Below are 26,987 nucleotides of genomic sequence, written 5' to 3' on the forward strand. Positions count from 1 at the left end.
GTGTGTCCCAGTTTTCTGATCATCGCTCAGCCATAGGGTTGGGACTGAGGCTGAGGCTGGACTGCCTCATCCAGGATGGAGAGCCTGTCTTACAGACGCTCTCCTCTCTCCTCCGGCCTCCCTCTCCTGAGCTACAGACTGCTGGTTCTCTGATTAAGAACAGGGGGAGGCATTGGCCTATATAACCTACAGATGTGACCTTTTAGGTACACTTTATTTGCCTAGCTGGGTAGAGGCTTTTGGAGGCAGTGAGCTCAGGTGAGGAGCAGCACAAAGGTGTCCGAGGGCACTCTTTGGCTGCGTCTACCCCCAGGCCGGGGGTGAAGGGAGGCTGGCTGGAACGTGCCCTGCCGCAAGCCGGGCAAGGATGAGGCGTTTCCTGAGCAGAAAGGGCCGCTTCTCCCTGCGCCAGAGCAAGTCCGGGACCCGGAGTGCCTCCAAAGATTTCTGTAAGTCTTATTTCTCTGAATCATCATTTTTACATGATGTTCCTGAACTGCTTCATCTGCTGGAGGTAAAGCTTAAGTGTCACAGAGAGCTAGAAGGAGCTAAAAGATGAGATTGTGTATCTGGGTCGCAGGCTGGAGAGAACAGGACAAAAAGAAGTCTTGACAGTCCTCTGAGTGCTGCTTGTGTTCTGGTTGGGAGAAAAGACTATGATCCACAGCTCTATGTCAGTGATTTCCCAATCTATTTTAGATCAGTAATCGGCTACAGTTTGATGTTTCCATTCAGCTGGCTCAACCAAGTTCTGTGGCTCTTTGAGTCTTTGGATTTGATATGTTTTATTCACTCAGCCACATCTCACCCTGAATATTTAGCCCTGTGCTCCAGTAAGATCTGAATTGTCTTTTTCTGAAGCAGATCTGACATTTCTACATTTCTTGGCAAAGTCTTGTACAGACTTTTATTTTCACACTTCTCGTGCACTTTTTTTTTTATTTTTTTACTTTTCTTACTTTCTGTCTCTAATTTAGTCTCTCTGCATCCGTCTTACTTTCCCTGACTCCCATCTTTCGCTGCCTCTGATTGTTTACAAAAAGAGAAACAGCGGTTTAGTGCCGGTGGATTGATAGATGATTGTGTAAAATTACTTGTGTAGCTTCAGTTTTACAATATATATTTTTTTTAAATTCTGCTCCTTAAGCTTGTGTCATCATATGATGAGACTTGATGATAATTGATGATTGGGAGTGCCAGTGCTGCCTTGAGACAAACATGCTGTATTAGATAATTTATATTTCAGGTATATTTTGGCAGAGGAATCTAACATAAATGAAAACGGTAGATTGGCTTAAGTTTATAATACTGCCATATCATTAAGTAGCCTTGTAATATAAATGCGCAATGTGTGAAGACCAAGAGCACAGTGCAATGAGATTAGAAAATAAGATTAATTTAAAACCAAGGGCGAGTATAAGTGCTCAAAATGTAGATTTTCAGTTTATGATCTAGAATATGGGGCAAGGTTGCAGTGCTTGGTGAGAGATCTTTAACAGAAAAGGTCATTAAGTGGACGAACTGATCCCTATAATGCCCTACATATATCTTTGATGTATCCAGATGGTTGTAGATCAGAGGAAATCAATTCAAATGAGCCTTTTGGGAATCTTTCTGCTGCAGCAGAATGAGGCCAGTGACCAGGGGAAGGGCAGCAGTTCAACATGTGGGCTTGATACCAACAGTCAAAAATAACTCCCTCCACTCTCTCATATTTTCCTTTGGCTGTCATTCAACTTACAGAAAAACAAATCTGTCTGTAACAATTCTGTTTGTAAATGCTTTTTGAATCTTCAATATGTGTCCTCATATTTGTGGCCTCATTAAAAAGACCAGTGTACCTGCTGCGACAGCTCGGCTGCTCCATCACCGAGGTGCCCTATTTAAACCAATGGACCATTTGACCTTCATTTTACAGTCACAACCTGCTCGTCTATATGAGCATCTTGCTCAAGAATATGACCCGCGAATCCTACAAGCAGTAAAACAGCTGTGGTTTCAGGTTTCACCTCCTCATGAAAGATGACTACCTTCTATATTAAAGTCTAAACTGATATACCAATTTGACTGCCCTTTGAAGCTGAATTTGTACCTTGTTAATATACAAATGCCTTCCAGAAACATGCCTATTACAGCAGCTAATTACAGCACCTCTATTAATTTGAACCCCTCCCAAGTTTTATCTTTCCATCCATCCTCCAGACCTCGGTCTCCCAGCCACCAATCAGAACTGGCCAGAGGCGTTTGGTTTCCGGCTGGGTGGCACTGGGCCCAGCTACATCTTATCCGTGGTGGAGGGCAGTAGCGCCTACCTGGCTGGCCTGCAGCCCGGGGACCAGGTGGTGGACATCGAGGGCCAGGATGTGACCAACCTCAGCACACCGGCGCTAATCGCCCTGGCTCAAACCCTCAAGACTGTCCCACCTAGCATCGGAGTGGTGTCACGGATTGAACAGGTCAGCCAACACACAATAATCTGCATTTTTTGTTTTTAAATTGGTGGAAAATCCCTGAAATTGAAAATAACTTTGAAACATCCTTTTTTCCCCTTCTTTAGATTGACATCACCCCTGGCCCTGATGGCCGTTTCGGATTCACCATCGTTGGAGACAGCCCTCTGATGGTGGAGGACTGCATGCCCAACGGTCCCGCCGGTCGCAGTGGCCTGAAGGCTGGGGACTACGTCATGGAGGTCAACGGCATCCCAGTGAAGCATCACGAAACAGCAGCGGCCATGATCAAAGCAGCTCAGGGCCGACCTCTGCGTCTGGGCGTGCTCAGTATGGCCCGGCGACCCAAGCGGCTGAGCAGCAGCATGAGGGTGCTGTCACAGAGCGGGGACAGTGTCAGGGAGAGTCGCGCCCACAAGGCCATGGAGTTCAATAAGAAGGTGAATGTGAAATATATGTTTACTTCTTAGAGTATTTTTTTATGTGATTGCTGTGTTTTCATCTGTAGTAATCAATGTTTGTGTGTTTATTCGTCTATCAGGTGGAGGAAGTGCTAGGAGAGGAGCCAGATGTGAAGGAACAGCTGTTTGAGGTCCTGAAGCAGTACGCCGCTGAGAGGGATGTGGAGAGTCTGGCCGAGGCCCTGCCTGATATCCTGATCACGGAGGAGCATCAGCAGCTGATTGACAGCGTCAGGTAGCCAATCAGCTGCACATACACATTCAGAGAGAGACCTGCAGGTCAAACACGTCTCTGTGCGTGTTGTGTGTTCCTTGTTTACGGCCTCCTGCAAACGACTGGATTTCCACATCACTTAACTGTAAAATATTAACAAAACAAGCGAGCACAGTTCATTAACAGCCCAGTAACACATTCCAACTAATCCAAAATGTGTGTCTCAATAAATGATTAACCTTTTTTGAAATATAGAAAAATCCTTTCAATTCAGTGGCGTACAATCACCCTCCATAGGAGAGCTGAATTACGAAAAGGCCAACTGAAATCCACAGTAATATGAGGCCCTGACTTTACTGTACATTTTCAGTTCTTTTCCCATAATCCTTGATTTTGAGAAGGCTTGTAAAAGTGCACACAAGGGACTGTTATAGTCCATTGTGTTGTATATACAGTTCAGCTACAGGATTCACTGTACAGCACACGCTTACATAACAATAGGACCACAGCGAGGGAGGAAAAACTCCTTAATTGCCCCATGAAATCAATATTTTAGAAACTCCCCCTCTCAGCAATTTCCTGTGAAATATGCCAGAGGTGTACATCAAGTGCACATATGAATTTCTTTGATCTGATGTCAAGCACTGACTGCTGCCCTCCGGTGCTCGAATGTCACTTTGTTCTGTTTCTCCTCTCTCAGGTAAAGTACATGGGGGTACGGTTAGAAATTCACCGCCGAATATTACATTTCTCCCTCCTCAGCATTGATCGGAAAATCAAAACCCAAAACACAATACCTCTGCACACATTCGCAAATTTTTTCTGCCAGTCCCCTCTCCCCCGCCTTCTGTCTTTTCCTCTCACTTGCTCTCACTTTGACTTTCTCTCTGTCTGTCCCTTTCTTTCCCAACTCTCCCTGTCAGCTGTGATACACTCTTTGATATACGCACAATATTTTTTTTTTTTTTTGTAGATCACATCACTGGATGCTTTTTATTCCCTCCTCTGCATACAGCTTGTAGCTGCTACAGACAGTTTGCTGCTGGTGGTTGAGATATGCACACATGCGAAAACGGAAAAACATGCAGATTCTTAGACTGCATGCACACAGCACTGTTTCTCACACACACATGCACACTGTCCCTGCTTTGAAGTTTTATGCTGGAAGAAATTATGAACTGCTGCCTCAGGTGAGTACTGAAAAACTGTTTGGAATTGTGCATTTGCAGATTTTCTAACAGTTGCAGCATTTAACCGGTGATCAGGTTTGGTGTCAAAGCGTCTTACGTGGCCACCTATGATTGGTCATGAAGTGAGCAGTGGTGGAGTTAAAGTATTCTATACTATCAGTCTTTTTACAGTCAATTAGCGTTCAGTTCCGCCAGTGACTCATTTTTGGTGAGTAATCCTTTTTCCCTCCAGCTGAAAAACAAAAATGTTGTCCAGCCATGTCAGTTTGCTCCGACACAGCTGTCGGGACCACAGCTTTGATAGCACATTTCCTTCCTTAGAAAGCTGCCTGTAAAAATGCTTTGTAATGTTTGTATGGTACAGGAGTGCCATTAATTATGCATTAGCTGTATCCATGGAGGACTGAGAACTGTTTTTAGTTGCTTTCCTCACCTTTAGGCAGTGAGAAAGTACAGTAACTCTCCCAATATGAGTCTGAATCAGCCTTTTAGATAAATCAACTGTATCTTCAGATAGCTGAAATTACCCATAGTTCCATCCTGGTAGTTCATGTGTGCTTTGACCTTGAAAGGCTTTGATATGCAAAGTTTCCCCTCTTTTCTCTGTGTCTCTGCCTGCAGTGTTTGTGCTGTAATTTTGTGCAACAATATGTATCTTTTTTGCCAATTAGACTGCTTAAATCTCGCAGGGTGTTGTTGAGTTTGTAATCTCTGGAAAGGGCTAAAAAGTATTATTTATATTCCATCTTTTTGAAAAGCTTGTAATGTTTTTCAGCAGAATCTGGTGATCATATCTGTGGTAGGAGCCTTGGGGAGTTTTGACTCCAGGTTCTCCGTGGACAATGCCTCAGGGTGGTGTTTCTGTAAATGGCTGCTGCTGACAATGAGATGTCTCCGGCAACTGAGAAAAGATGTAATGTGGATGTACTCTGTTCTTGGGGAAATGGTTTGTTGATGATATTTTTAATAGGTTTGTTTCAAGGCTAAATTTCCAGTTTTTTAGAGGCGCTCCAGGGATGGCAGTACTGGTTTGATGGTCAGTCAGGCGGAGATATCTCAAATATTGCACAGATTGCCATGAAATGTTGCACTGACATTCATGGTCCCCAGAGAGTGAAGCCCTCCTAATGTAGTGATTCCATGATTTTTCCATCTAGTGCCAGATCTAGTCAACTTTGCACTTACCCTGAGAAATATCTCAACAACTTCTTGATGAATCGGCACAAATTTTGGTACATGACATTACCCAGATGATGAATGCTAATGATGATGGTGATCCCCTGACCTTTCCTATGAGGTTGTCATTTGTGGTTTTAAGTGAAATGTCTCGACAACTGCTGGATGGATTTTTGATTAAATTTAGTACACACACTCAGGGTGAGTAACTTTGGTGATCCCTTAATTTTTCATTTAGCACCATCATTAGGTCAGACCTTAAATTAGTCAAATTCTTTGGTTTATGACCAAATAACTTTAAAACTAATGACATCAGCTTCAGGTTTATTTGTCTCTGGTGTTACTTAGGAAGTGCTCATGTGCTAGCATGTTAAACTAGTCTAGCACAAAGTGAGAGCTAGTCTGAATATGTCGATATTGATTGTGTAATTTCTTTATTGTGTCTATTTCAATTCACTGGTTGCCCTCTTTCCTAATCACAGTTGTGCATCTAGCCTCCCTGCAGGAACACCGGCCATTGATTATGAGATTTAAGAAACCAGACCAGAAAATGTCATATGAAAGATTGTTGGCGTGCTTTATCATGAGCTGTGTGCCAGTGTTGACATTTGAGGTGTGGAGAATCGATGTGTCTGATCTCCCGATCTGTCAGACCTCAATCACTGTCACACACACTCTCCACCCTACCTACCTGAGTCTAATAATTAGGGGTTGTGTGAGAGGATGCGAGGTGTGCTTAACAGAAGTTCTTTTTTCTGTGCGCCTTGTAAAACTTGACCAGCTGGGCCACTCTCTGCTCAGTCTGCCTCTGTCCCCTCACCGATTTGCCTCGCCCTCCCACAGGATGTGTTCTATTTTTAAGCAGCCTATTTCTTTTAATAAATTCTCTCTTAGGTTTCTGACGCAGTCGCCGGTGTCGATTCTTAAATGGCTCCTAAACCCAGGGGTTAGCAAGTGCTTGAACACTTGAAAGTTATGTGAAAGATTATGTTTCTGGAGTCATTAGAGACAACCTTGGAACACCTATTAGCTCTTTTGTTCATGGGGCTCTGTGGTTCTGTGGTAATTGAATGTAATTATAGTGAATTGTAGGCCTTTGATACTGTATCTGTAGATTTCAGAGCTGTGAATTAATTAGACTGATACATTGCCTACCCAGGGTTTGGGATGCAGTGCAGTTTTTTTCTTTAGTGTTTGAATGGCAGTGTGTTTCTGATTTTTATACATGTTTTATGAATTGGTGAAGTTGCTTTGGGCTGGAGGTGTGTTTACAGAGATTTGGATGGATGCTGTCATACAAGCAGAAATTAGTTACCAGTTGTGTGGAGCATGTGTCATACAGACATGACTGTCAGCTTCTGCAGGTTCACCTATGCACATTGTTGCTTCTTACACACACACACACACACACACACACACACACACACACACACACACTCATTGTGCTGACCTGCCTATAAAATTCCACTGGGGCTCTCCTCTCTTCTCTATTTCTCTCCTCTCTCCCTCCTCACTTACTCCTGTTCATCTCATTCTTTCCTCCTTCCTCCACTGAGGGAAGAGATGATTTGTCACTCACTACCTTGTACTGCCAAATGATGGACGACTGAGTGACGAGGACTGTCCTGTAGCTGTGACTGAGAGGATCAACCTGTGGTGACCTTGACCCTGGCTTCTTTGGTACCTGAAGAACAAGGGAATACACGATGGGGACAAGGGAAGAGTGCTACCCCAAACATGAAGTTGGAGAACAGCTGATGATGCTGCCTGAGGATGTTTTGGAGGTGTGGAGGGATGTGAACCACAGCCACTCTTGCAGTTTGCTCCCTCCCTCTCTCTCATTCTCTCTCTTTCTTCATCTGGCTGCTTTCCGAGTCTGCAGCAAGCGCCTTTGAGATCCAGGACACTTTCTTATTCTTCATCTTTCTCTTCTTTCCCCTTTGTCCGGGAGAGTTGTTTGTTCAAACTAGATGGGGACTCACCGAGATAGAGGGGAGGCATTTGCATTGCTTAACTGAGCTCAGGCACTTCCTCAAAGCCCCGAAGAGCCATGGGAAGGGATAGGAGCCTTTCCAGACACTTTCGGTATGGCACTTTTCCTTTGATCTCAGCAGCAGTGTTCGCTGTGCTTTATGTTGTTTGTGCTGACTTGTATCTGAAGTTGCTGAAGTGTTGTTGTGCAACTTCTCTCTATGTGTTTGTTATCAAAGTTTGTATTGATGATTATTTTACACCTTTTGAACATCGGTGCTGTATCTAAATTTGACTAAAGGATGGGAGACATGATGAGAAAACTGTAGATTCTAGCAAAACTCAACTTTACTGCTACTCATAATTCTTTCATGTTATTTCCTTGTTTCTGAGGCTTTTTAATTCCACTCTGTGATTAAACCCCACTGTGTCTCAAGCTATGCTTTGCATCTGCAAATTTGTACTTGGCCCAGCTGTCAAATTGGCTGATCAGAAGTGGGTCTGATAATAATGGTTTTTGCAATGAGTTTCCAAGTTGATTGCAGTTGTCATTCATCTCTCTGTGTGCTGTGTCCTTGATCCACCCCTCCTTTGGACCTAATTATAGACTCCTCTCGCCCTCCTTATAATTGAGGGCATCCCAAGGCCTACATCCAACTTCAATGGAGGAGGCTGTGAAGTTTCTGCTCACATGTTTTGGCCGGGTTACAAGATTTGACAAGTGAAATATTCTTTCTCTCGTAACATGAGTACAGTCAGACCAAGCTAGTGAGTAGTTGGGGGTGATGAAGGGAACGCAAGTCAATAGTTGATAAAATGAAATAGAGCCAAAGACTGCTATAAAAGAGTAAACGTCCCCATTCTGTTTCGTTTTCCCTATCCCCCATTTTTCTGAGCATCCATGGTGATGTATGAGTGTTGTTTGGGAAAGTTCTGTGGCCTACATAGCCTACAGATTACCCAGCTTCATTCCCAGTAGTTTCATGACCCTGGCCTAGAAACAGCTCTAGTTCTCCACTTTCTCTCTCTGGCTCCATCATATTTTACTCCTTGTATCTTCTTATTGGCTTTTTGTGCCATTCTTCACATCAATTCATTGACTGTGTCTGCTTGTCAGGCTGTCTCTCACCAACTTCTGTCTCAGTCTCTCTCTCTTTCTTTCTATTTTCTACTATTTTATATATTCATGGTACGTCTCTAACTATAATCACCCTACTTCTCTTCTTGCTATAGAAAATGACCCTTTAGATAGCACCACAGAGCAGCCTGGTATCGCAGATGAGCACAGTGTAGCCCTCAGGTGAAATGTTGATTTTTTTTTTTTTTTTTTTTTTTTTTTTTTTCTTGCTGCATGAACACACCATGCACTTAATCACTGTCACCTAGATACTCTTATTCCCTTGGATTTATGGATGCCTCTATAGTAAGCACATTAAACAGTGCCTATAGAGAAGATTGTCCTTTCATGACAAGAAGAACACTGAGTGACCAGGGTTGTACTGACACATTTCCACACACAGACGCACATGCACAGTCTCTGCAGCTTTTACAAAGGAAGGAAACTTCTCCTAATTTTATCAATAGTTGTAGGAGACAATGAATCAAGTTGAACTATCATTTCTTGGTTTTCATCATAGCACAAGACATCACATCTGCTTTGTCATTATGCAATAGTAAAACCATCCATTTGTGTATGTTCGCAATACTGTGTAAGTGTATTAATAGGACCGTGTTTATTTAAGGCCAGAGACATAGTGTATATGATTGTGTATCAATTTAACTGTGTTGATGCACTGTTTCCTTATGTTTGGTCTGAGTTTAGCATAGCGGTGAAATAAAAGAGGGTCAATAATTGAGCCCTGTGGAACTAGAGGGGCATACTTGTAATACACTACAAGTAATAGTGTGATTGGTAGTTTTGGTTGCAGAGCTGAGATCAGAATACAGTGTCCAGATGATTGAAGTGTCTAATTTGGGCTGTTTCTTTTCTGTGGCGAGGATGATTGTAGATAACTTAGATTAGTGACATTATTTATTTGTTATGTAGCCAGTTGTTGCTGTAAGACTGTGGGAAGGTCATACTGTACTATTGCTGCAGTGCTATTGTCTTTTTATCGTTTGGGACAATTACACTTGCAATATATTGCCATAAATAAGATGTAAGTGTGTCGTGCTATTATTTCACAAAAGCTTGATTTGTCTTAAATATCTCTAACATTACTGAAAATGATGACTGTATTGAATTCATTAGCTTTATGTATGATGAACACAGAAATTTAGATGTGATTAGTTGCAAGGGGTTTATCTTGGATTTACAGCCTTAGAATCTATGACCTGATTCATAAAAGTTTGTATTGGATCAATGTGAGGTTGTCTGGGATAGCTGTAATCACAGGCTTGTTTTGTGTGTGTGTGTGTGTGTGTGTGTGTGTGTGTGTGTGTGTGTGTGTGTGTGTGTGTGTGAGAGTGTGCAAATGGTTGCATAAGCCTGTGAACTTCAGTGAGTCAAAATTCTGTCTAGGTAAGAAAACTCCAGAGTGGAAATAATCCGTTAGCTTCCCTCAACTTTGGATTGCAAATTATTGGTGTGGAAGCAGTACGGGTTATGCATCACTCTTAATTCAAATCCAAAACTTGCTGTACGTTTTTATGAAACTATCAAATACAGAATCCTCTAATCATGGCCTCCTAACAGTGTTCCCAAATGTACCTGCAAAGGGACTGCAACAGCTTTGAAAACCTAACTGTACCGCTGTGCCTTATTCCCAACAGTGGCGTTTGAGCAAGGAGTTCTACTCTGTATATAGATGCACATTAGAACTTGTGCACTCTATAAAACCAAAACACTCTTTTCTCCTCTGCACAGTGGAAGCACCCAGGAGATTCATGTTGAAGACAGAGAGGTAGAGAGAGGTTTGTCTCGAAGATGGAGGCATCATCATTTTGTTGATGGGATGGGGAGGCAGATATGCAAAAGAGAAAAAGGTGTGTGTATACGCTATGCATGTGAGATGGAGGTTTGCTTTTGTATGTGCATTTAGAACTGCAGATAAAAGAGAAAGAAATGGGGGGAAGGTGTCCTACATTTAAAGGAAAAACACACCCAAAATACTTTTTAAAACAGTTACTGGCAATGTTTCTTACATTTCTGGGTCATTTCTGTTGTTTTGTTTTGTATTTTTCTTGTTCTCGCACATAATTGGCCAAAAATAAACTGCATGCAGCAGACAACAGAGCTACAAGACAGTTTAATGGGACTAGACGTTTTGAGCAGTCTGAAACATCAGGGGTGTATGTCAGGTTTGAGTGTTAATTCGGGGAAACAAAAGCCTTCTTTCTTTAAAATTTTTTGCTGATGCTGAAAACCACACAAAAGAGAAATCTGTCATTGAAGAGGCAGCAATACCAATTTTGCCACCAAGCCTCAGACAGTGTGTGCATCTGAAATACAACTCTTCTTACACAAGTTTGATGCAGAATTTGAACAAGCAGTTATAGCCGACACTACTTTTTCTTTCTCCAATCTTCAATTTATTGACAGGACACTGTCTTTCTCATCTATATATATATATATGCAGCACACAAAACAGACTAGAGGAAAGTGGCTCACAAATCCTCCCCTGGAACACACTAGATACCACAAATTCATATCTAAGAGTATCCCAGGGTGGGTTTTTTTCCTTTAAGAAAGAAAAGGCAGTGAGAGTTGATAATGGGAGGGGAAAATAACACTAGTAGAGGGAGTGGAGCGCTTTTTCCCAGAGGTAGCTCTGGCACTGTGCTTCCTCCTTTTCGCATATTAGCTGTGAGCTGTCACTGATACTGAACACTCTTACCTGCAGCTGCTGATGTGACAGGACCACACAACAAAGCTCATCCCTTATCGCTTTCATTCTCTCTCTCTCTCTCTCTCTCTCTCTCTCTCTCTCTCTCTCTCTCTCCAACACACACACACACACACACGCGTGCGCACACCCACTACCAGAAAAACACACACAAACTAATGCTGGACCAGTCTCTTCTTCTCCCTGCCTCGGCCCTCCCATGAGGCAATATGGGCTGAACTATTTTTAAACCAATTAAGTGGATCCTGCAGCTGGAACAATACGTAATCAGACCAAGAATCCCTAGGTTTTTTTTTTTTTTTTTGGAGGCTTTGGACGATGGAGGCTTTGAGTGATCAGAATAAAGAGTCTTGGATTTGTTGGATTTCGGCTGAAATTGCTGCTTTGATGTGATTTTGTTTAGTTGCTGTGTTCTTATGTAAATGATCTTTACACAAGAGAAGCTGAACTGGAAGCTGCTCCACATCTGCTTTCTGATAGAGATTTTCTAGTCAATCTGAGGTTGACTCTGATTGCACAATGTTTGCCAGGATCTTCATTCCCAAGAAGCACCGGGAGCGTTTTGACGAGGTGGTTTCCCAGAGCCTGATGAGCCGGCTCAAGGGGCGGAGCTTCAGTGACCCTAGCCGTAACCGCCTTCGCCGCAGCCGGAGTGAGGATCACCCTGAACGCCTTCTGGTCTCCACCCGCGCCAGCTCAGTGCCACGCACCCACGCAGAGGAAGGCGTGGTCCCCCCCGCCCGCGGCATGCGAAAGACCACCTCACTCATAGCCGGCCACTCCAGTGGCACCACCACCAACTGCAGGTCTGTGTTAAGTGTCATGTTGCCGCCTTACCCAGTGATAGGTGCCAGCCTAGGTTTTTATTTGACAGTGTTTTCTCTGCTCATCCTCTCTGTATGTTGTGGCCTTCCATCAGCAGGAGTCACAGCGTTTGTTTCAGCAACAATGTGCATGTCATTTTTAGTTTTCCAAGAAAACCCTTTTCCTGAAATAATATTTTTTCTCCCCCTGTCTGATCAAATTTATAACCACTCCCCACAAGAACTACCGTGACAGGTTTTTTAGTGTAAGCATGGAATTTTTGGAAACTAAGATATGTAGGAGTGAACTGAAAAATAGACCCATCAGTACTAAAGCCAGTGGGAGTGTAAACCTATTTGGACTAGTCATGCCTGATCTCCTGCTCTCTTTGTCTGCGGTCATGTTGTTTCCTGACGTGTCTTCATGAACTGATGTTTTCCCGTCTGCTTAGATCCTGATCAGAATCATCAGGAGTTTAAAACATTCAAAATAAGTAAGCAACATCATCGCAAACATCCTGTCACCATCCCTTTATATTGTAGGAATAAAGTGCCCCAAGAATCTGCTGAATTCTTCGGTGGCTCTAGCTTATTAAGATGTTATACGCTCCCTGGGGATGTATTGTCCATATTTAAGTAGGGTTGTTCGTGCAGGATGTGAATTTAAAGTAGTCTGCATAATATGGAAATCCACAGGAGAGCCACAATGTCAGTCCACATGTTTCAGGATGGGCAGAAGAACTTGTCAATTAAATTACTGATCTCTTTGAAGTTGTCCTTTTCAACAGATCACAGCCACAGCACTGTGCAATGAGCTTTCGTAATAAATCAATCACTCTTACTTAAGTACACTTTGTCTTCTCTATGCCATGATTATTAATTATCATCAATCAAGGTTTCTATGGTAACCCATGTATTATATCATAGAACATTATACACATTACCTTAATCATATATAAGCCATATAAATTTAACAATTACTTGAGACTGAGCTGAGTATTTTTGAATTCCTGCTGTTCTTTGACTTCAGAGGGCCTCTGTTTAAAAGCTCAAATTTGTCCCTTCAGGACAGTGAGAGTGTGCAAGGGCAACATGAGTTTTGGCTTCACTCTTAGAGGCCATGCTCCAGTGTGGATCGATTCTGTCATCCCTGGTAAGTTTAAAATTGATTGATTTAATGGTATCTTTCCAAAGCTTGACTTTCTTCTTCTCTTCAGTTTTCCATGGTCAAATCAGACGTCTCTTTCTCTTGCTCCTTTTCTGTTCTGCAGGCAGCCCAGCAGACAAGGCAGGTCTAAAACCAGGAGACCGTATCCTGTTTCTCAACGGACTGGACATGAGGTTGAGCTCTCACCCTCATTAACTTTACAAATCTTTAGCAAATTTGTGCCCAAGCCCAACATAAAACATTGCTGTTTCTAAAGTAAATCTAATTCATTAGGAAAAGGCTAAAATTACCAGTAAAGATAAATATGGTAACACAGTTATACACAGTTGTTTGATGTCTGTTTGTTTCTCATTTCAAATGGATAATGAATGATAAGGAAGCTCCCCAGAGAATGTGAAAATGTGTTACTCCAGTATATTTAATGTCTTTTGCAGGATAGAGAATGTTTTTTGTAAGTCGTTTCCTCTTTTATGCACCAGTTAAGTAAAATGAGTAATGGCTGCATCAGAGAAATTGAATTTGTTTCTATAAAACAACCAGTGTTGGTGCATGTAATTGCTTACATTGTAATTGCTTAAAGTTACCATCCAGTATATGTCTGCATGTGTCTCCATGCATACCATGAATTTGCCTGTAGGACCTCCTCCCACGAGAAGGTGGTGTCCATGCTGCAGGGGAGTGGTGCCATGCCCACTCTGGTAGTGGAGGATGGTCCACCTACTTTCACCCTGGCAGAACAGGACCTCGCAGGGGGTGGTGTTCCCACAGAACGCGCCCGTTCCCCTGCGCTCAGCTCCCTGCAGTGGGTGGCAGAGATTCTGCCTCCCAGTATCAGGGTTCAGGGCCGCACCTTCGGACAGCAGCTGGAGCACCTGCTGACCATCCAGGAGAGGTATACCATCTGCAAGGCGTTGGAGAACTTCTTCCAGCACAGGTGAGCAAGGGGTCGGGAAGAAGATTGGGACAGAAGAAGCAGGGAGTGGGGGGGGATGGAGAGAAAGTCAGAGGATGAATGTGAAGTGATATGCAAACAAGGAAGAAATTATTGATTGGAATAACTGAACATGTTTGTATTTTGCAGGACAGGTTAAAGTGTAACATTACTAGCCAATTAAACTATAATTGGCTGGTAAAGTTACACTGGAAATTAAGATTTCTTTTTGACAGTGCAACTGTAACATGTTTAAATCAGGTTGTTAAGTGTCTCAAATCAAAATATTTATAGGCAGTCACAAATTCAGGTAAATTAATTACATTAATGATTTCATGAGCACAATAAAAGGGGTACTCCAGATTTAGCCCTGAAGTTTGGGGACTTAAAAGAGACAGAGACTGAAACACCAAGGGCCAAGATATCCTTATTTTTCATCCCTAGTATGGGCCAAGCACCAAAACACTGGCTCTACATCCTACATTTCCCATAATGCAACCATTAGAATCTTTTCAAATGCCCAAATCTTTTAAAGTTTGTAACACAGGCTTTCTGTTATAAACTTTTAGTCCTTAAACCCAAGCAGAAATAATATTGAGGGGATGATGGGGGTTATTTTCTTAGACTTTACACAGTAGTACTTGTGGCACATTGGTGAGTAAACTGGCCTATATGTGTAAAATCAGTGGAGTGCCCCTTTTATTTTGTGTTTTGTTGTCTGCATACACGGGTGGCCATTCGTGTGAGCTTAATGTTGACTTCTGATTGGACAGCCAGGCGACCTCTGTCACCTTGCCTGTGTTTCCATGGCAACAGGAATGTTGACACTCTGATCGTGGATGTGTTCCCGGTGCTGGATACTCCAGCCAAACAGGTGATCTGGCAGTTTGTTTACCAGTTGCTGACATACGAGGAGCAGGAGCACTGCCAGAGCAAGATCTCCCGCTTCCTTGGATACAAACCACCAGGTGTGTGCACACATTTGCTTTTTTTTTTTTTTATATATATATTTTTTGGTATGTGTTGCTTTTGAGGTTTTTATATGTACGAATGAAAAAAAGTTTGTGCGTGAGATGGGCATTGGGATCTTTAATAGTGCAATCAACTCAGGTGCTGCAGCTCTTCTTCATACACCTTTTGCCTCTTCCTCTGCACTGCCAATATGTGTGTGTGTTCCAGTTCCACCACCACCACCACCACCTCCCCCACCTCCGGAGCCTGAGGTTGCCCCTGAACCCCATCGCCGTAGCAGCTCCATGAGGGTAACAGGGACCACGTACAGGAGCAGTGTGAGGGGACGTAGCTCTGATGACCTGGTCATTGGCACACACTTGGGCATGGGTACAGATCTTCATTGTCATTTTCATTGTTTTGATCAGTAGCAGCAGTAACACTGCTACCGCCATGACACATTCCCGTCAGCATCATCACTATTTTAATCATCATCGCTCACATTATCTTCAGCGTGATCGTGAACATGATCCTGTTTAATGCTTTCCACTTCTTAAACATCACCAGTGTTGCTGACATCAGTTCATACTGTATATTTTCTACAATATTTTAAATACTGAATAATATTTTTGTCATAAGCCCATGAAAGCAGAATGGCTTAGTGCAACACTGGACTAAATCTGATACAGTTAGTTGCTGGACTAATGCCAAGGTCTGCAGTTGCTGACCCAAAACTGGCTTAAGTTAATGTAACTGGAGCTGATATTAAGCCCTAATCAGCTGAAGCCCCCACCTTAAACACCAGACAAAACCTTGCAAGTCATTCTAATGAGTGTATTACCATAGGCTTCCGTGCAGAGCCAGTGCTGGAGACAGGGATGAGGTTGGCTCCAGGAGAGAGACAGTCAGGAGATGGTACCTCCCTACCTGAGACTCCTAACAATCTCACCAATGTATGTAACATAGCTGCTCTTGATGGGAAAAGATACAGTAAATATCAAAGTAAGATTCATAATCATCAGGGCAAGAGGTCTTACTCTGGTCTCTCTGTACATTTCCACCATACAAGCTGTCAGCAGTGTACGCTGAACTGGAGAACATGTATTCAGCCAAGAGGTCCAAGTCTCTGAAGAGCCGCCCTCCTCCTGCCCCTGAGAGTTTGCTGGATCTGGAACCTCCTTCACGCTCAGCCTCCCCTACAATACATGCTAACACAGGTAGCCAAAAGTATAAATTCATTCTAAACTCATAGCAGCTAGAGTTAAATTTAACTAATATAACTGTATAAAATGACTATTGTGTGGATGAGTGAGTGTGTGAATGTTTTAGGGGAATAGTGTAAGAGAAGGAGGACAACAAAATGCTGCAGAGCAAGAATGATAAATCCCAAGGCAGCCAACCCACTTCTGACTCAACTGAATATCCTTGAATTTAACATCGACAGGGATTTTTGTGATTTCATGCTGTACATAAATATACAGCAGAGCAGAGATTTGAAACAACCCTCTGCTTTCAGCCTTTTCGCAGCACGGCTATTATTAGGTTTAGTTTCTTTTGTGTGCAGGAAGAGAGTGCAGGGTCAGAGCTGGCATCGGAAACGGGGAGAGGAAATTTTTTATTTTTTTGGGGGGTGGGGGGGGTGGGGGGGTGGGGGGGGGTTTGTAACAAGTTGCCATCTTTGAATGGATTTGGTTTGCCCATGGCTTGTCCTGCCACCCCCCCAGTCAGGGATGCAGTGTGCACTCGTGAGGGAGAGAAACTTCCGCTCACATGGCCAGGCTCTCATGTTACAGGCACTTTATGCACAGTAGACTTTTTTTGTCCTTATAGGGAGGATATGGTGATGGTGGAAGTGGAACTAGAAAACACACATTTAAAGACCCACTTAAATCAAAAATGTGTTTTCTGGAATAGTTAGCTCCTCTGGGAGACGTTCTGATTACTTTTTTGTGCCGAACCTTTCTCCAAATGCAGAACTTGTGGGAGAGTGTCACTGATTGAAAGCCTTTTTATGCATTTGTTGTGTTTGTTTATGTTGTTCAGTGCAAGCCATTGCAGCTGATGCTTCAGATATTTATCTGGCATTAATATAACTGTATACCTCTCCTCCTTATCTCAGGTAGCCGTAAAGGCCCCGCACCCCCTACATCCTGGCCGGAACCTCTCCCCAGCCCCCCTGCTTCCCAGTTCTACCCATCAGGCTTGACAAGCCAGACCAGTGGAGAGTCTAATCCCTACATCAGCTTGGACAGTCCCCCACCCTCACCTCCAGAGCCCGTTGATTTCCCATCTAGTCCCCCAGCCCATCGCAGCAGCAAGCGACGCTACACCTTCTCCAAACCACCCCGTTCAGAAGACACAGATCGCTTTCTGGACGCACTGAGTGAGCAGCTGGGACAGAGGGTGGCCATCATTGACGACTTTCTGACTCCTGAGAATGACTATGAGGAGGTAGAGTCACATCAACACTGCACCAGGAAAGAATGTCTCATTTATGTGAAATATGAGTTTAACAATCTGAATTGACACTTTTTTAGATGCTTACATGATACACTATTAGCAAAAGGAAACCTAAAAGAGTAGTAGTAGTAGACAGTCTGTTAGAAACTACAGCACAATTCTTGTGCAATTTTTGTACAACTAGTTCTTATATACAGAATTTTCCACATTGAGCCAGTTCTTTGTCATCCCACTTATAAATACAGTAAAGTCACAAGCCAGTACTATTGAATTGTTTCCTGTGAAAATACCCATTATACCATAGGTCTTGATAGCAGGTTAAATTCCCCATGGTGCACTGATTCGCTACAGTACACTAATGTAAAATAGGACATACCTCTTGACACACATAAAGTACATAAAGAGAATGGATACAGAACATAGTTTCCTGTAAAATAAAAGTACAAAAAATAATCTTTTGTGTTAAACTTCAGCACAAACAGATTTCTTTCCCTGTAGAGTTTTTCTTTCAGTGGGGTTTGTTAGTGCATCACATTGAACCTAAAGAATCATTAAAACACAATATGTGATCTAATTGCAAACAGAAGAGCACCAAAATCCCTCAACATTAAAACAAACCAGTAAAACCTGCTGTTACAAATGTATTAACAAAATACAACTGAATGCAATTTACTGTAGTTTTACTCATGATTTGCCATTAGACACCTCCCTCACTAATTTTGATATTAACAGCCTTTATGAAGTAACCTGGGTTCTAGACAGAAGTGCGTAAGCGGTCATTACTGCGGTGGCATCTCACTCATTAACCTGCGCAGTAAGTGTATGTATGTTTTAACCATGTTGTGTCCAACTTTTGCAGATGAATACAAGAGATCCTGTAGAACCTGTCTAGCCTCCAAAATGTGTTTTAAGGGTTAGAGTATGTTTAAAAAAATGTTTTTAGACAACATTTGATCAACTCAAAGAATTTCAAAAGTTCAATTTTGACATTAATGGGCTAATGAAGTGTAATTGGTGTTAATGCCAGGATGTTGTGCAGATGGGCTTCCCAGATGAGGAAGATGAGGATAATGAAGAAGAGTTAGTGGTGGACGAAGAAGAAAATGGAGGATTTGTGGCCCCAGAGCTGAGCAGCCCGAGTGACGTTCAAAGCAGCAGCGGAGAAGAGAATGCCTCCTCACTCACTTACTCCTCATCCTCTGACCACATCCCCCCTCCCCCGATGACTCCTCCTCCACCCCCGCCTGTTCAGTTCAATGACCCGCCTCCCCCACCTCCAGCACCTGCGCAGGCTCAGCCTCCTCAGCAACAGCAGCAACAGCAGCAACAGCTTAACTACACCCCAGAACATTCCCCAAGAGCATATGTGCCCATTCGCCGGAAATCTGGACCCCCTCCACCACCTCCACCCCGCAGTAACCCACCACCTAAACGCCACTCTCTCCACAAAGTGCTTCCAACAAAAGAGGACTTACAGGTTCATGCTACCATACAAGAGCTAAAAGCCTACCAAGAACAACAAGTATACCAGGAGAGACAAGTCTATGAGGAGCAACAAGCATACAAGGAGAGACAAGCCTATGAGGAGCAACAAGCGTATAAGGAGAGACAAGTCTATGAGGAGCAACAAGCGTACAAGGAGAGGCAGGCGTATGAAGAACAGAAAGCCTTTGAAGAACAACAACTGTTCCAGGAGCAGCAGGCCTACCAGGAACAACAAGCCTATCAGGAGAAAATCTTCAAAGAGAGACAAGCTTATGAAGAGCAGAAAGCATATGAGGAGCAAAAAGCTTTCGAAGAGCAACAAATGTACCAGGAGCAACAAGCCTACCAAGATAGGCAAGTATACGAGCAACGTCAAGCCTACCAGGAACAAAAAGCGTATGAACAGCGTCAAGCCTACAAGGAGCAAAAAGCATTTGAAGAGCTACAAGCCTTCCAGGAGCAAAAAGCCTATGAGGAGCGTAAAGCTTATGAGGAGCGCCAGGTCTACGAGGAGCGCCAGGTCTATGAGGAGCGCCAGGTCTATGAAGAGCAACAAGCGTATCAAGAGCAACAGATGCAACAGATTTACCAGAGTCACCACTCGATGCCTGCCCAGCCAACACAGCCGAAATCCCACTCACCACTTCCCCTCCAACAACTGCACCAGTCCTTACCCCCACTCCCCTCTCCAGACTCTACCCATCAACACGCCAACCATCCCCTCTATATGATCCGCCAAGCACAGCAGCAACAGGCCCACCAGAGCCATCACCACCGACGGCAGTCTCGTTCAGCCCCTCCTCCACACCAGCCGTCACCCCAACCGACAGCCCACCCTAGTCAACAAGGTCAGTACGCTGAGGGCATCTACCAAAGTCATCAGGGCCTGAGATCCCACCCTCACCATTCTTCAGCGGAGATGCTCCACCAGATGCACCAAGCCCCAGCCCATCACTCCTCTGCCGAGATGCTCCACCAGTTGCAACAATCCCAGGCCCACCACTCATCTGCTGAGATGCTCCAGCAAATGCAGCAAGCCCATGCCCACTACTCCTCTTCAGAAATGCTCCACCAGATCCACAAATCCAAGGCCCATCATTCTTCAACAGAGCTTCTGCACCAAGCTCAGCAAATGCAGCAGATGCAGCCTCACCACTCCTCAACAGAACTTCTCCATCAAGCTCATCAGATGCATCGGGGTCAACCGCACCATTCGTCCACTGAGCTGCTCCAGCAAATGCACAAACCCCAGGCCCACCACTCCTCCACAGAGCTGCTCCATCAAGTCCATCAGATGCACCAACCCAAGCCCCATCACTCCTCCACGGAGCTTCTGCATCAAACCCAGCAGGAGCCTGCCTCCCTCCCAGTTCAGCTAAAACGGGACAGCCACTCACACCAGAGCCGCAGAAGTCTCAAAGGTCATCATCAAAGCCAAGTGTCACCTCAAGGGAGACACCAAGAGCAGCAGATCCACCAAACCCATCACCCCCAGCCCACCAAACCCTCCCCCCAGAGACCCCACTCTATCCAGCAGACCCACCACCACTCCAGCACCCCTCAGATCCACCACATCCACCACATGACCCCACAGCCCCCTCCGCAGGATTACCAACACCAGATTCATGTCATCCACCCTCCCCAGCAGCCCCACAGGCCCCAGCCTCTTCTCTCTACCTTTCAGCCTCTTCAGCCGCATCAGCCCACCCTCTCCACTTTTCAGCCCCTTCCCCAACACCACCAATCACCGCACCAAGTCCAGCCCTCCACCCAAGCTGCCCGTCCACAGTCGCAGCCCTCACATCACCTACTGCAGTCCCAACACCAGCCACAATCCCAGTCATCCCACCATAAACAATGCCACAGCCCGAGTCAGCCTCAGTCCCTCCCCCACTCTCTGTCTGACCCCACAGAGCACCTGGAGCCCCCTCCTCCTCCACCCCTGCCCCCACCCTGTTCCCCTCCACCATTGCCAAGGCCCAGTCTGTCCAGGATGGACTCCAACCACATGAGTGTGAAGAGGCTGCGCTGGGAGCAGGTGGAAAATTCAGAGGGGACCATCTGGGGACAGGTGAGTTGTGTGGGGTTCAGACATGGGGAGCTAAGAAAAACTGTGACACACTTCATATTTAGAAAAACAAATAAAAATATAAAACTATAAAAGTTAGTTAATGAAATTGTCAACATTTTTTGATTATCTTTGGTAGCTGGGAGCAAATTCTGACTATGATAAACTGCATGACATGGTGAAGTATCTGGATCTGGAGCTCCACTTTGGGACGCAGAAGAGCTCGAGTGAGTAAAAGTGGCTGCATCCACATCTGAAGTTCTTTGATCAGTAGTTGATTTGACAGAATGACACATGTATCATTATTTCATAGCACATCATCCTGGTTCTTGGATCCCTGCATCCCTGTGATGTGATGATTTATTCAGTGAACGTATTACACTCCTTAATCTTAACTCCTATTAGATCTTTAATTGATCATTAAATAAAATCATGATTTCCAAGCTCTTATTATTATTTATATTATATTTTATTTAATTTATATATTTATGTTATTTCTGTAGTATTTCTATAATTTTTCCCTTGTAGATTGTGGACTATAAATTGTGGAGCGTAAGCTTATTCTCCTATTACACCCTTTGTAGTGCCCTTTAGAAACCAATGTCAAAATGGAAAATGTGCACTTACAGTATGTGTATCTACCATGTTCCTCTGTAACTGATCCCACTTCAGTGCCTGCTCCAGAGCCATCCCTCCAGTCAGAAACCTTCAAGAAGAAAGATGTGATAGAAATTCTGTCCCATAAAAAGGCTTACAATGCCTGTAAGTATAAAATGGCATATTATTATGTATAGTCATATACACCATACCCTTTATGTTTTTAAACTTTATTTATAGTTATTCAGGATGAATCCCACTGGTCGTCCTCCGTCCACCAGCAGTTTTCACCTATTTAATGAAATATCTCAACAGCTATGTGATGGATTGGGACCACACACACATACAGATATTCATGGTTGTCAGACAGTGTATTCTAATATCTTTGGTGGACCCCTGACCTTTCCTCTAGCACCTTCATTTGGTTGACATTTTTGTTTTGTATTGAAATATATTGGCCAACTATTAGATTGATTGGTGTGAAATTTGCTAAACATATTCATGATACCCACAGGAAGAGAAACAAAAAATGTGATCCCCTGACCTTTCATCTAGTGTCATCATCAGGTCAAGATTTCTGTTTATCCAATACTTTGTTTAGTGACTATATACTGGCAAAAGTAATGACATTCCTACTTGCCTCAACTGTACTTTGTATTTAGTTGTAAATAGCAAATATTAGCATGCTAAACATGCTAAACTAAGATGGTAAACATTATACCAGCATTTTAATTTAATTAAAACTTTTTTGGCCTTTGTTTTTTTAACCTCTAGCCATCCTGATAGCCCACCTGAAGCTGTCTCCTGGGGAGCTGCGTCAGGTGCTGATGAACATGGCCACTGATAGGCTGGAGCCATCACACATCAAACAGCTGCTGCTGTATGCCCCTGATGCAGAGGAGGTCAAAAAATACGAAGAGTACAGGCAGGACCCCAGCAAACTGAGCGAACCAGACCAGTTTGTGTTGCAGGTACAGTCCTTGCAGGGAGTGGATGGGTGGGCGGGTTGGTTTTTGTTGATTTGCACATTTACACAAGCCTTTGCGTCGGTAACCTTAGCCTGTGTCATTGCCTGTGTTTATCATCACTCGCTTACTCTCTCGTTGTGTGTGTTCTCCGTCAGATGTTATCAGTGCCAGAGTACAAGACTCGCCTCCAGAGCCTCCTCTTCAAGTGCTCTCTACAGGAGAAGACAGAGGAGTTGCGGGGAGCATACGACTGTATCTACAAGGCCTCCATGGAGCTGAAGACCAGCAAGAAGCTAGCCAAGATACTAGAGGTAACGGACTGTTCAGAAAAGGTCATTCAAAAAGTACAAGCTGTCTACAACCCTGGTGTTTTGCTGATGGTGTAAAAATGCTGTGTGATTCTGATAAGACACAGCAAAAAAAAAAAAACCCAAAAAAACACCTGCACTGTGGGAGATGGTGTTTGTTATCAGATATAAGGAGCAGTAAAACTTGTTTCCTGGAGCTTGAACTGGAACTAGACGTAGAAGTATATCTTCATTTTTCAGTATTTCTGATTTAGATTGGCGTAAAATAAAACGACTAGAAGAAAAAAAAAAAAACTATGCCTGCCAATGAGAGCTCAGACAAATGTCGCAAATTTGTAATCAATTAAATGCTTGCTGCATTCTCTCTTTCTTCAGTTTGTGCTGGCGATGGGAAACTACTTGAATAACAGCCAGCCTAAAACCAACAAGACGACAGGCTTCAAGATCAACTTCCTAACAGAGGTACGTCATACACGTATGGATACTATAGAAAATTGCCTGTTTTTAATCTTTCTTTTTATTTTCATCATACCACAGTTGTGCAGTTAATAGATTCATTTTGTCCTCTGCAGTTGAGCACAACTAAAACAGTGGACGGGAAGTCGACATTTCTGCACATCCTGGTCAAGTCCTTATGTCAACACTTTCCTGATGTGTTGGATTTTTCCAAAGATCTAACCATGGTTCCTCTTGCAGCCAAAGGTAGATTGATACATTTTCCTTCAATGCCTGTTCCACAGTGTGAGAACAGTTAAGAACAGACTGATCTCTTACTCAGGATTTATTTGTAGTTGTCATGTTTTTTCATGTTAGTCACCGATTTGAAGTGTACTGTCCCTCTATTTCTATTTTTCTGTTTTGTGCACGCACTGGTCAGCAGTAAACCAGAGGACTATCACGTCAGATCTGAACGACCTTCATACAACCATCCAGGACATTCGCTCAGCCTGTCAGAAGATGCCTGCGACTGCTGAGGACCGTTTTGCTGTTGTCATGAGTGTATCCTTCACAAAAGGAAAGGAAAAGAGTTAAAAAATAATGTAGTAAAAGAAGTAATGAGATGTTTGTGACCCTTGACTCCAGTGTGTGTAGAACTTTTTGGAAAACAGCCACCCAGCACTCCAGTCTCTGGAGTCCCTGCAACAGAGAGCGATGGAAGAATTCAGCAAAACTGCCTCTTACTTTGGAGAAGACAGCAAAGCCACCAACACAGAGGCCTTCTTTGGTATCTTTGCTGAGTTCATGAGCAAGTTTGAGGTGAGCAAGAAAGATTCATGCATTCATTCATTCATTCATTCATTCAAATAATTCCTGTTGTCACATGCACAGTATTACAGTCAAAATAATATGCATGTTATCCTCTTTAGTTCCTTCTTAGCCTTCACTGAACTGGAATAACAAATGTTTCTTTAAAACAGCCTGTGACACACAATTTAAATGGTTGCAGATAAACACTTTTCTTCTCTGCCAATGTTTTGTTTTCAGGAAGGCCTGTGCAGTGTATTCAGTGCTTTTAGTAATGAGCAACAATTCACAGTAATTGGATCAGTATGTTGACACTCAGTATACAGCAGTGGGTTGTTTGAATATTTTTGTCGGGAAGTCAGATCTGAATAGATAAAGGAGAATTAAAAGAAGTTATTTGACTTTTTTTTTTGCATAGAAATTTTATTTTTTTTCTGCAGCTTTAATGGGCTGAAAATCAAAGTTCACAAATATCCTGATTGAGAATCTGTTGTAAATTTTATCCAATTATTTTAATGTCATGGTCATAATCTTTAGTAATTTGAATTTTTCATGGTTATGTTTTTATGAATTCATAAATATGGAAATTTTAGCACTGAAATCCTTATTACCAAGCGCTGATTGAAAGAAATAAATACCCAAAAGATGGAACACACTACAAAAAAACTATAAGATAACAATATATTCCACAAAAGCTTTTAAAGACCCATAATAATAATACAGTTTATGCTGTCTTACAAACCCTGTTGGTTCTTCACCACAGAGAGCTCTCGGTGATCATCAGGCTGCAGAAAACCTGAAGAGCCCCAGGAGTCCACGAATGGCCTCCCCACTGGCCTGGTAACACACACACATATATATGGACATGACTACAGTTAACACAGTATACATATACACGTACACACAAGTGTTCACATACATAGTGTATACATATTCTGTACATACATGGGACAAATGCAAACACACACACCTTTCAGTGCACATTTCTGAGCAAAAAAGCTATTTTTAAGTGTTGTGTATGTGTGTGTGTTTTTGGTTACATCAAGGGAGACAGAATGTCTTTTGCATCAAAGATGGATCATTTTGCATTCTACCAGTGGTGTAGTGTATGGGTCCTTTTGAAAATAAATCTAAGTTTTGTCGAAGCTTTAATGGCTAAGACTTCTACATAGAGCACAATCTTGTTTGGCCGTCAAGGTATCTCTACTGTTTAAAAGATAGTTACTCAGTAACATCCTATAGTTTAAGTTTTCTTTCTTTAAGTTTAGGTCACCTCTGTAAGTGTGGTATAACAATTCTACAGTAAAATCTTTGTGATAATGTCCTTGAATAAGACGTAGATTTACAAAAACATTTTATCCTGAAATAGATGTTAATTTAAAATATACCCACGTGCAGTCGGTGGTTTGGAGGAAACCACAAAAGCAGTTTTTCCTGTTAGTTTACATGTTCTGTATTTTTGTAAGCGGCCCACCACTCTGAATGTAATATAAGTTCTTTACTGACTTAAGTGTAGCTTATTTTCTCAAGTAAAACTCACACACATCAGCTTTCCTGATGATGGATTGTTTCATTTATCGCATCGTGCGTATACCTCCATTTCAGTGGATTTTCTTACCACATCAGTTGTAGCTTTAAGAACTTTTTTTTTTCCTAAATGGTGTTGATCTTGTATGATACCTCAAATGCTACCAACTTGTACATATGAGACAATAACAGTGAGAAGTTGGCACTTAACTTGAGTTTTTAAAAGACAATTTTAACTGGATCATTTTTAATCTGGCTCAAATCAGTAATAACAGATTATTGAAGTGGGATTATGTTGATCTGACAGCGGGCAGTGTGCAATATATGAATGTTTAGCTGTGTTCCAGTGTTAGATATTATATTCATTAAACTGTAACAGAGATATCTTGTGTTTTTACCGTACCGGATGAGACTGAATGTTAGTTATTACACTGAGAGGACAGCAATGTCATTAATGTCAGTGTATGAGATGCAGCATTTGACAAAACCTTCAACTAATAATACATCATACCAGCTTCTGAGCTATACCAGTGCTTTGTAAAACTTAAAGCTTAGTCCCCCTGTGATATTTTTAAATGTTAAGGTTAAGGTTTAAGCTGTGCAGCTAGGATAAGTTGTCTTTTTTTTTTTCTGCTTAACTTACAGAACCTTGAAAGCGTTGCTGTCCATTTAAGGCTTATAAAGTGTTAAGTCTGTATTTTGTATTGTGTCCTAACAATGCTGACAAATATAAAGAGTCATATGAAATCTATCTTTGCCTGACTGTCTATGTTTTTAAAATGATCTGTCATGAGACTGTGTTGTCTTACAGAGAAATAATACTATATGCACCCGTATATTATTGACAGTACAAAGGTAATTACACTTGTTGGCCTTATTTCTACGTCTCTTGCAACTCTTATGCTGTAAATAACATGTCATCATATGTCTTTACAACTTGCTTACAGCTGCTGCTGACACACCTGCTATTGCTGCAGTATCTCAGATGAACATTTGTTTATAGTCAGATAAGCCTGAAACTGAACGTCTCTGCTCTGGACACAGACGCTGACCTTCCACTTATCTTGCTTTATCGATATCACCGCTCATTTCTCCTGTGGAATGAGGTATTAATTAAAAAACTCATTCAGCAATCATTTAGCTCTTCCACTGGCTGCTGGACTGTGTGT

At 42.7% G+C, this 26,987-nt stretch overlaps 1 protein-coding gene across 1 annotated transcript; it reads left to right on the forward strand.

The window, feature by feature from the left end:
* Positions 1–367: 367 nt before the first annotated feature.
* LOC111227269 (delphilin-like) lies at positions 368–26,543 on the forward strand. The gene is made up of 24 exons (XM_022752704.1): positions 368–487; positions 2,178–2,456; positions 2,558–2,890; positions 2,992–3,146; positions 11,838–12,113; positions 13,178–13,263; positions 13,382–13,451; positions 13,916–14,212; positions 15,026–15,177; positions 15,389–15,550; positions 16,007–16,113; positions 16,230–16,377; positions 17,280–17,611; positions 18,648–19,097; positions 19,674–21,176; positions 21,313–21,400; positions 21,846–21,935; positions 22,545–22,741; positions 22,894–23,049; positions 23,422–23,508; positions 23,619–23,748; positions 23,927–24,045; positions 24,139–24,303; positions 25,055–26,543. Exons 1-24 carry the CDS (start codon positions 368–370, stop codon positions 25,133–25,135), a joined length of 5,583 nt encoding a protein of 1,860 aa, XP_022608425.1. The 3' UTR covers positions 25,136–26,543.
* Positions 26,544–26,987: the final 444 nt, after the last annotated feature.

Source organism: Seriola dumerili, unplaced genomic scaffold, assembly GCF_002260705.1.
Source record: "Seriola dumerili isolate Sdu_G_001 unplaced genomic scaffold, Sdu_1.0 BDQW01000169.1, whole genome shotgun sequence".
Taxonomy (NCBI): Eukaryota; Metazoa; Chordata; class Actinopteri; order Carangiformes; family Carangidae; genus Seriola; species Seriola dumerili.